This window comes from Penicilliopsis zonata (genome assembly GCF_001890105.1).
Source record: "Penicilliopsis zonata CBS 506.65 unplaced genomic scaffold ASPZOscaffold_1, whole genome shotgun sequence".
Taxonomy (NCBI): Eukaryota; Fungi; Ascomycota; class Eurotiomycetes; order Eurotiales; family Aspergillaceae; genus Penicilliopsis; species Penicilliopsis zonata.
In genome coordinates this window covers 318140-329113 of record NW_019208911.1, presented here as the reverse complement: position 1 = coordinate 329113, position 10974 = coordinate 318140, and the positions used below count along the sequence as shown (strand labels likewise).

The window sequence follows — 10974 nt, the reverse complement described above, 5'->3', positions numbered from 1 at the left end:
GCAGTTCAGACCACCCTCGATATGAGAAGATCTACCATGACCGCCAGTCGAGCAACCGGTATCAAGCTGGTATTCCCTTCTGTGGACGGTGCTGGTGTAGAACTGGTGGCATGCCGACCTTCCTATGGTTGGAAGGGGAACAGGAAGTTTGATGAGTGGTAGGCGAGTATGATTGAGAACTTCCCTTGCTTGTTTTAGATGGCATTTATTCACTATCTAGCGTCGGATGGACTTGTTGGTGATGATCCCGTTGTGGACGGTGAGAAGCTGTTTAGAGTATCTACGGCGGACTTGATTCCAAAATACAAGAGAAGTATGTATATGAATGGACATTCATTTCATTCGATGCTATTAGTATCACTGTGGGAACTTGCAAGAAAAGGAAGACAAGAAGGGGGGCAAACACCCATTAGACAGTAACCATGAATCATCGGCGCTGGGTAGTAGTACCATAAACTAAATCAAATGGGGTATATATATAGGCGAGCAATATCATCAATGAAAAGAACATGAAGAAGAAGAAGAAGAAGAAGAAGAAGAAGAAGAAGAAGAAGAAGAAGAAGAAGAAGAAGAAGAAGAAACTGAGACCGAGGTGGAAGGGAAAGAGGTTTAGGCGAGCTGTTTCTCGAGGGGACACGGCGGCGCCATCAACGGTGGCCCGTGCCGACGGTAATGGGCTCGAAGGCCTCGTCCAGTGCCGACCCGACTGAGTCGGGGTTCGTCCAGACCGAGGTTCAGTCGGGTGATGTCGACGGGGAGCTGCTCTGCAAGACGGCGCTGGTGGTGCGGGTCGTCTGGTCGGCCCATGGCGGTGGTGGACTGGGTCATGGCATAGCTCGATGCGATCGATTCGTCCGGGCTGCCCGGGAGGGAAACGTGGGTAGCATTCAGGGTACGGGCGATGTCTTCAAGCATGACTTCCATCGGAGCAATGTACGTGGTGCGGCTTTTCTCGGACCAGGCCAGGACGTGGCCGCAGACACGGCCGGTGGCCTTGTCGAAGACCCATGCACCCGAATCGCCAGGGACTGGAGGGAGGGAGGGAGGAAACGGGTTAGCAAGAGATCTCTTGCCAATCAAAGATTGATTGGATCGGGTGCAACCGCCACATGCGTGTGTGGTTCCGTGGCGTGGAAGAAGAAGAAGAAGAGGAGGAGGAGGAAGAAGGCGTTGAGTCGGGAACTCCTGGGTGCTTACCTCCAAAATTGCCATTGACGCAGAAGCTGGTGGAGAATGACTGTCGGCCATGCAACTTGACTATCGTCATTGCCCTGGAGATCGACCCGCTTTGTAGGCCACTGGTCCTACCGCAGCAGTGGACTAATAGCCCGCCCAGCTCCTCCATCCGTGCCACACGTGTGAGATGGATGGTTTCGGGATTCCTGCAGTGTGGACGTCTAGAGAGACTTGTGGATCGGTCAATGACGATGTTGCGGGGGTCTAGGCGGTGATCGTCGATTTTCACCAAAGCCCAATCGATTTCGTGCTTGATCCCTTTACGCGTCCAGCGCCTGACGCCAGAAGAGGCATGAACATACCCCAGGGAATGGGACGCCAGATGCTCGTCGTCTCTATCCTCTAGGGAAGGGAAGAAATCTTCGTGGACGTCATCCACCGCAGGCTGCGTGACGAGTAGCCGTGGTTCTTCCCCTGGTTCAATGCCGACTGTATCGCCAATGGAAGCGGTTTCATCGTTGTAGCTGCCACCGGGCTCGTCGTCATCAGAGGAATCTTCTTCGTTAGATAGATAGAATTCATCATCATCTTGCAGGATCGACGAATCGTCCTCCTCCTCCACGTCCGATACCTCAAAGTCACAATCCACGTCGGGATCTTCTTCACACCAAGTATGCATGAACTCGTGACCGGAGGACGTAGGATTTCGGGGACCGTTGCCAGAAGATCTCTGCGGAAGGCTGATGGCTTCGTCTTCCGATTCTTCGTCGTCGCTTGGTGCTTCAAGCATATGGTGGACTGTCATTCCGTAGGGCATACCGTCCACTAGGATCGCTCCGCCGTAAGACACAGGAGGCAGATGCTCTTCATTCTTGAAAGCACCGATCGACGCACCGCAAAGGGGTCGTTGTTGATAGCAAGGATTCAAATTCGGCTGCGAAAACGCCCCTAGATTGGGGCCCTCGGGTCCTGTCTTGGCCGGCCTGTGACGCTTCTTGCGGGGGACTTTGGACCGCTGAATGTCGCCACGCAAGACAATCAGGTCCCAACCCTCCTTGTCCAGCCTGAAGTACTTCTTCAGAGCGGCCCGGACCTTTTTGACATTGCCGCAGGTCACACAGATAGTCGTCTTCGGGCAATCGGCCGATTCCCCGGTCATCATAAGAGTAGCGCTGCACGACTCGGCAGACTCTTTGAGGATCTTCTGCAGCAACTTGCTCAGTTTGGGCATCAACTGGAAGTTCCAGTCATTCAGATGATCTTGAGGTATCTCCACATTGGTGAGCTTCTTGACAGTTCTCTTCTTGGCTTGCTTCTCCTCGGCCTTGATTTTCCCCATGCGCACCATAGGTTCATCGAAGTGCGTCAAGGAAATTTTCTCGATCGGAACGTCTGCATGATCGATGAATTCTTTAAAATCCGTGACCGGTGCTTTGGCGGCGCTGATGTCTGCCACGGGCACAAGCGCGAGCGGCAGACAGTCATCCAGATCTTCCGCGGGGGGGGCGGCGAAGATATCGATCCTGGTGCACGACCAGGAAATCTTGCAGATCGTGTACAGAAAGTTCATCGAGAAGGCAAAGGTACCATCGGGTTCGGATAGGTCGAGAACAGGATAGTGATAGGTTTGAGGGACGCGGAAAGTGAGATCAGCCATCGGTTGGGTGGAGAGGTGAAAGTTGGGGGCGTCAAGACAGAGCTGGACCATGTGAAGGAAGGCCGTGCCGCATTTAGGGGCAAGCTTGCGGAGATAGACATTTTCGATTCGCTGCTTGAACATGGCGTTGGTGTATTTCATTTTCCAGAGGCGACTGATTGGGGTCCAGAGTCCGATTTCCAGCAAGACTAGTCCGAGCGAATAGAGATCATAGGCCCAGGAGGCCTCATCGTCCACATTTCTCTTGTCATCGGGGTGTCGGTACATTGTTGAAGAGAGGGGCTCGGGCGATTGGGAGTTACCCGAGAAGTGCGCAAAGGACGTGAGGTAGGGGTGTCGGAGATCTTCGGTCAGACCGACTTCGTCACGGTTCGAATTCGCCAGTCCGGGGAAAAGGAGGATGTTACTGCTGTTGATGTTTCCGTGAACGATGTTCTGACTCCGGAGGTGCAATGCAGCCATCAGAAGGTCGTAGGCCAGATGGAAGCGAGTTTCGAGGCTCGGAGGGGAGGTATCATCGCTATTGTCGCCGGGTTGGAACAGTGCAACCAAGGGCTTTGGTTTCAATTCCCGAAGGAAGTGGTCTGTGGGGTTACGCAAGAAGGGGAAGTAATTGACGGGCATCTGGTAGACAAAGCCGTACCGCGCATTCGGCAGGTCCGTATAAAACCCCAGGAATCTCAAGAGCCCCAGATGGGATACTCTCGCGTTCTGGACAAGTTGATCCAGAGCCTGCTGGACTTTCTCCATGCGGCGGCTGGCGGAGAGAGCAACGGTGTCTCGGTTTTCCAACATGATCGGCATGAACTCGACCAGAATGGAGACATAGGGTTCTTTGGTCAGCATGAGCAGCGGCGACGCCGAAGATCTCATCCGGCCAATGGCTCGAGAGTTCGCCGAGGCAGCCATCATTTCATACTGGGGTAAGTTTTGGTCGTGCGAGACGCCAGACAGCTGCAGAGCCGATCGATCGATATGCAGATGTTTCATGGACGAGGAGACCGGTTCGGGTGACGGGCCGATATTGTCCTGTGGTTGAAAGAAGGCGTGACTTTTCGACTCGACGGGGCTCCCGTGAAGCACTTTGGCGTCCGAGTATCCTCCAGCGTAGACCGAGTCGTCCGCCATCTTCGCCGATCTGATCAGCGGGTCTGTTCGTGCCCGCCTCTTCATGCCCATGTGGCCGGCGGACGACATATTGGCGCTCATGTCCCGGCGCGAGCTGGACAGATCATATAAGGTGTCGATACAAGCACACAGTTCACTCAGCAAGGTCTTGGAGCGGCTGATCTCTTCATCGGTCCAATGCGTCTTGACCGGCAAGCTGCTCAGACTGCCCTTGATATCCTTGGAGACCGAGTCCGCCGCGCCAGCCTTGGGTGGCAACTCCGACGCCCCGACATGCTGCAACCGTTCGGCTTCGTTGAGGAGTTCCTGGATGGACGACATGACGCTGGCCACGACGTCGCTGAAGCCAGCTTCCGTAAGCGACTCGTCGATATCGTTGGGTTGGGCGGCGCTGGCATCGCTCCAGTCGAGACCCCAGGCCAGCAGTCGGTCTCGCTGGGTGCGAAAGCTGCGGTGGAGCGCCACGAGCTCCGGATCGTCGACCACTTTCGACGCCGTCGTCACGCTCTCGCACGAGGTCTTGGTGTCTGTGTACATCTTGGTCAGCCGCCGCTGGAGGTAGGAACCCCCATGGCGCAGAACGGACATCTTGGCGGGCGGTTTTTCGAGGATTCAGCGCGGATGGCCTAGTACTTCGCTAGACGGGGAGACTCGCGGGGTTGTCGTTCATTCACACAGCTATCACAGGCTCATCGCGTCCAACGGAAGAATCTAGCAGTCAATCCAGACAGCGGGGAGAATGGCTATGGCAGCGATGCTTTCTCGCAACTGAAATAGTAGTTCCAGAGGAGGAGCGCAGACGCAAATCGTCTGTCGTGCAGGCCGAACAGGGTCGGAGGGACGGTAATTCTGTTGCCTAACCAATCAGCGGTGGCGGCCGTGCAGGCAGCCGCAATAAAGCACGCTTAGTCAGCCCGAGGAGGGGTTATCGTCACGTGACGCTATCGGACTCGACTCTCGACTTCGGAAGGCACGAGTCGAGTCCAGGCTGAAGAGTTTACGAAGAAGAAGAGAGGAGAGAAGGCCAGCAAGACTAGTTTCATGGTATTCATATGAGAGAAAGACAGTAACTATATTACAGAAGAGTCAGCCGGTGATGACCCGTCTCGACATGCCCACATCCTTTGCTCGCTTCTCGCTGAAGTTGTGGAGTCGCTCTCCGATGAGGTAGACATCGTCGCGGATGTTCACCCTCCAACGCTCCACCTTGCGCTGCAGGAAGTGGACGAACCAGGTCAGCAGGCCGACGGCAAACGTGGCGGGGAACGCGTAGCGGTACACCTGCGCCTGCACCTCGCTCGATGAGGAACGGAAGACGGTGTGGTTGAGGGCAAAGCCGAGAGAGAGCGGGAGCACCATGGCGATCGTGGCGAACAGGCAGCTGGGAACGATGAAGGCGCGACTCGCCAGGCGGACGTTGGGGTTGAACCACCCGTCGCGGAAGACGGCGTTCAGTACCGCTGCCGGGCGCGAGGTGGAGTGCCACGACAGGAATTTCAGACCCATCTGCACGTACAGCACACCGAGAGTCCAGTCTTGCACAAAGTGGATGACGTGAGCCTCTCCGCCGCCGAGATACGTGTGGATCGGGACCAGGATGTAGAGCTCGGTAATCAAGGCGAAGATCGAGGGAAGCAAAAAGGATAGCGCGAGGAAAAGATAGATCAGCCGCAGGGCATGGAGCGTGCCGCTGTAGACCCCGACGAGAGTCTGCCTCGGGGAGGCGAGGTAAGGACCAACGCGCTCCTTCGCCAATGCGAAACCAACCTTGCAATAGAATGCAACGTAGGCAACCGCGCCGGCGATGTAGAGGCCGGTGGAGAAGGCATACAGGTCGTTGATCGGGGCGGATTCGGGGAACCAGGCCGCAATGAACTTCCGGCCAATGACCAAGGGCAAAATGGTGATGCCTACCCCTGTGGTGGCGGCAAAGACCCAGATTAGGAAGATGAATGCCGCAACTCGCACTCGGAAAAAGGGCGGGATGTAGACTTTGGCGAACATATCACTGGCTCGCCCGTGGAGTCCATCGTCAGGGTCCGCTGCACCGTCGACTCGTTCATTCGCTTCTGTGACCTCCAAGAATACGAGATTGCCCTTGGGGATACGAACCTGATCCGACGCTGGGGCCCGGACAAACCTGCCATCCCGAACAAAGTACGCATCAAGGCCCTGTGCCTCAGCCAGGGCCCGTTGCTCCTCATTGACCACGGGATGGTTGATATCTCCCTTCTTCCCGTGAAGCACGTCCTGCCAGGTACGACGCACGTGATGCCCCTCTTCATCCGGTCGTCTTTCACTGAAGAAAAAGTCGGATAGTCTCAGCCAGTGAGCACAATGCCGGAACCACCAGGCGTAGATGTTTTGCAATCCGTCGGAAGGCTTGAGGGATCGCAAGGCCAGCGGCATGACAAAATTGTAAAAGAGCAAGTCTACTGGAAATTCGAGAACTGGCAGGGTGGCCGACCAGCGAATGGGGAGTACATCATCGAATGCAAAGTACAAGCCCCAGACGACGCCTCCCAGGCATACAGTGACCAACGCACCATACACCAGGGCACTGAAAGCGATCTTGCGTAACTGGGTGGTGATGTTCCGTTCCAAGACGTCACGGACAGGGTGGAAGGTCGGGTCATCAGGGTCACGGATGAAGTCTGTAAGCAAGTTAGTAAGAATACGATGAGAAAAAGAAAATCATGATTGGGAACCTACACAGAACGCCAGTCCTCATGATCTTCCGGCACATGGACACAAATAACGCGAAGTGGAACATGTAGCAAGTACCGATAAACCAGTGCACAAACAGGGAGGTTAGGGGAGAGTTGGTCGTAAACTCAATCCGAGAGGTGATGGTGGCATTCTCGAAAAGTGGCAAAAGTGCGGCATCAAGCAGGGAGCCGCAGTAGAGGGGGAATACGATCATCTCAATGCCGATGATCAGAATCACCTTCATCACCCCGCCGGCTTGGTGAAGTACTTCGGCAACAAGGCCCTCAATGCGCTGGTCTCGGCTTGCGCCGTACAGGAAATTGGTGATTCGTAGGTATAGAACGCCAGCAACTGATGCAAGCATATACCCCATGATGATGGCGATGATACGGTCCTTGGTATCCCAGATAGCAAGATCTTGGTCGGCTAGCAGTTGTGCAGAAAGCTCTCTAGTCGCCTCGAGATTCTCCCACTTGGTGCTAGATATTGTGAACAAACCCGAACTGCCGAGACTTCGGAATTCCTCAAGCAGCTGACTACTCAGACCCCGGATATCGATGGCACTGATATCCAACGATAGGGCCTCCCGCGGCCCGAGTGTGACAATGCGGGCGGGAAGGTCTTGAAGAATGAATTTGACTGATGCGATAATCCACTGCAGCAGACTGGAAATTCGAGCTTCGTGGATTTTGAGGGCCCGGTGGGAAATGACTGAAAATAGAGGTAGATCGGATTCGTGGAAGACAAAAAACGTACTGAGAAGTTTCCCCAGGCGATGGCTACTGCCGTCGATGAGCGAGATAGACGTACTGGTGACCGATCTCGTCGACAGAAACCATTTCTCAAGAGGAATCACCGCTGACAACGGGCCGATGAACGGGCTGCAGATAAAGCTGATCAGATACATAATGTATCCAACACTGCCGATCAGTGTGTCGAGCACGATGTCAGCCACGACAGACACGGCTGTGAAGGGAACACCAAAGAAGAGCTGGATCGGGTTTGCGAGGAGAACCAGGGCTATCTTTCCCCACAAGTAAGGGAGCCAAATGCCTACAGCAACGGTGAAAGAAACCAGAAGAGCACTGAAAACTCCATTTTGCAAGAGACCGAAAACCGGACCCTGCATACCAATGAGTTCAAAAATTCCCTCTAGGTCATCGCCGTCATCAATGACATCCGGATCATTTGCATCTCCTTCATCGGGCTCTATGACTTGGATATCCTGAAGGATGTCATCGACTGCGGGCCTCTGATGATTTTGCAAAGGTAAAAATGGAGCCTCCATTGCATCATTCTCGAGTTGATGCACTCCATTTTCATCGAATGGATCTTCTGCCAGGACGGTAGGCTCGAAGTCACCCCAGAACCAATCAAAAACTTTGGTGACAAAATTCTTGGGCGGACCAAGAGTAGGCGATTCTGCCCCAGAAGGCCGAAGAGGCTCAGAGCCTCCATGTAGAATGTCTTCTGCGGCTGCATTATTCTCAAGAAATCCAGTCGGCTCCGACTCGTTTTCACGAGGAGGAACATCTTCTCTCGGATTCCCAATGTTCTCTATTCCGTGGGCACTTCCTATCCGGTTGTCATGCTGTGAGATTGGGAAAGTGAATGTGAAATCCTGTCCTGAGGGCCTTGAGGATGAGGTATCGCTTGTTAGAAAGTTGGATTGTTCAGTATTATGTGTCACATCCTGCATTGTCGGATTCAAGGAATTCTCTGCGCGAGAATCTTCCTCGTCCGCGTCGAAGTTTTGCGTCATGTCATCATCTTGACGGCGGCTAGGGCCAAAGGCACCATCGTTAACCTCGGCGATCCTTTCCAGGTCGTCTCTCATACTCCGGAAAGACTGGCCTCTTCGGAACCTGTTCATAAAGATGATGATCCACTCTAACTCTTCTTGACGCCCCTCTTCGTGAATGATTCGTATAACCTCGCTTGGATTTTCGTTCCCGCGAGCCCAAAGATCACGGAATATCTGGAAGCCGGGCCAATCCGGTTGAGTTTGAGGGCCAGGGAAACCACCGTTCCTGGCAAAGGCTTTCTGGAGCAATTCCAGATCTGCCATAGCATCCTCTTCATGCGGGCTTGATGAGTTCCATGCCCCGTCTTCATGATCGGAGGTTTCGTTTCGGAATGAGAATGGAGGTTCATAAACGTCAAATCGACGCGCAGAGTCGGCTAGGATGTCATTGTCAACCATATCATTGAATCTCGCCTCCTGGTCTTCTTCAAACACCGGTTCGTCGACATGGGGTTGGACATTGTCGGGTGCATCTTCTTGGTCACGAGGACGGTTGTTTTCATTGTTCGCGATCAACTGCACAGCAGCATCGCGTTCTCCATCCGGAATATTCGCCAGGGGTTGTTGTTGCACTACCCACTCCCGAATGAGGAATACAAGAATAAATGAGATGACAACCAGAAGAGTAATCAATTGGCCTTCTAGAGTATCGATAAGAATGTTGTTGATTGTTGGAGACGGTGTCAAGGAGTTTAGAAATTTGACATCAGACAGCCACGAGCTGCGCTGCAGGCGATAGTACCCAGCGGTATTGTTGGACGAGTTCGAGTCGGTGGAACCATTAGTCAAGGAAGCGGCAGGCACGAACACGGCGGAGAAGGCTTGCTTGAACAACGTGAGCATAAAAGGCTCGCCATTCACGAAACTAAACACGGACGAGGCAGCAGGCTCCGTCGGAGCCGAAACCGGGGTTGGAGTAGTACTTGTCGAAGCTAATGTAAGGGCCAGGGAAGCCGTCTCATTCTTCAAAGCCTGTGCCGAGTTCATCTGCCCCTGAGCATTTTCAGCGTCGGACCAACGTCCATCTGCCAGCCAGAAGAGCGCCCTCCAGATCGCCCTCATCGACCAAGGCAGCCACCCAAGCCAGACAAATGCAACCAGGACAAAACGCAGCCATGTCAGCACTGTGTGGAGGCTGTAAATGACGACCTGTCTGAGAAACAGAGACATTGGTAGATCCTGCGGCATTTCCGGGTCGTACAGCTTGGTAAACCGAAAGGGCGTCTTGCACAACTCACAGTATTTTTTCTGTGAGTGTGATAGCCATTCCACCAGGCAGGACTGGTGGACAAACTTGATGCTCCCACTGCACTTGCAGGGGAAGAATAGCGGTTCCTCCTCCGTCCCCTCCCCTCGACATATTCGACACGTATCGGGATCTTCCATCTCCCTCCCTTTCCCCTTATCCCCGTTGCTCCCGGCCGCAGTATCGCTCAAGAACTCCGAGAACGGCGTGGCTTTCGCCCACTGGTGGGGTTGACTGTCGTCGAAATCCATCCTTTCAACACGGTTAATCTTTTCCCAACCAACTCTTTCTGCACTAGTGTAAAGTCGGTAGCATCGTCTCACAGCTCACAGCTCACAACTCCTTGGATCCCTCGAGACGATCCTGTTTTCGTAATAATACAGCCCGGTGGCAGGGACTGCAACGGCCAACACTGGTCTCCGCCGGTGGCAGAGCGTCTCGGTTTCGCTTTTCAAGGCCCAGCCGTGGAAACCATGGAACCCACGCCCTTAAAAGCACACTCGGCCGGCAGCGTGATGGTGGTCTAGGTCTGTAGCTAGGCTCACGCACTTATCAGCGGTGGAATAGAGGCCAGAGGAAAGGCAAGGCAAGGCAAGGCAAGGCAAGATCGCTCGGCCCAGAAAACCCGATGACTCAGCAGCCCAGGCAAACCCGCCCGCAATCCTGCACGTGATCATACGGACCAAGTCCGTCACTGCCCGTCAGCGCCGTTACCGTATTATTACGCGCCGAGCAGAGGATCGACACCTGGCGCGGCAGAAAACCGGTAAAACAATTGCATACAGCGCCACTGGGCCTCAAGCCAGCTATGACCTCACTCGGCAGCGCCAGAATAAATAACAGTCGCCTTGACGGGGGGGGATGACGACCGTGGAGCTGCACAACACCTGTGTATGAGGGCGCTGGAGCAACCCAGCGGTGTACTATCTTGTTGCCTGCTCAATGTGCGTTTCCCCCGATCCCTAACGAGCCCCCATGCACCACTCTGACTGTGTTGATATGCAGCAAGCAGGAGGCACTAGTCAAAGCTTTCCGGTGCCAAGCCTAGGGACACATTCCAGACCTGCCTTCCCGAGTCTCCAAGCCCGCCGACGGACCTCGCCAATATTGACGTTGGGAGCTACTGCTGCTGCTCTTTGTTGACGTTCAAGGCGAGATTCCACCGCTGTGCTGTAGGTCTTGGGGAGAGACCGCGTACCAGCTCGCTTAGTACGCGTGCGACCGACTGTTCACCGCAAATCTCTGCCCATCGAG

The 10974-nt window shown here is 54.3% G+C and overlaps 2 protein-coding genes across 2 annotated transcripts; both read right to left on the bottom strand.

Annotated features, from left to right (window-relative positions):
* Positions 1-609: 609 nt before the first annotated feature.
* On the bottom strand, positions 610-4700 carry ASPZODRAFT_85970 (hypothetical protein; the record flags this gene model as incomplete). Its single annotated transcript, XM_022730266.1, has 2 exons — positions 1198-4700; positions 610-1028 (listed from the first exon to the last, which is right to left on the bottom strand). The coding sequence occupies exons 1-2, from the start codon at positions 4547-4549 to the stop codon at positions 610-612; spliced, it is 3771 nt and encodes a 1256-aa protein (XP_022585051.1). The 5' UTR covers positions 4550-4700.
* Positions 4701-4984: 284 nt separating this feature from the next.
* On the bottom strand, positions 4985-10429 carry ASPZODRAFT_85965 (hypothetical protein). The gene is made up of 2 exons (XM_022730265.1): positions 6674-10429; positions 4985-6615 (listed from the first exon to the last, which is right to left on the bottom strand). The coding sequence occupies exons 1-2, from the start codon at positions 9969-9971 to the stop codon at positions 5048-5050; spliced, it is 4866 nt and encodes a 1621-aa protein (XP_022585050.1). The 5' UTR covers positions 9972-10429; the 3' UTR covers positions 4985-5047.
* Between the last annotated feature and the right edge of the window lie 545 nt (positions 10430-10974).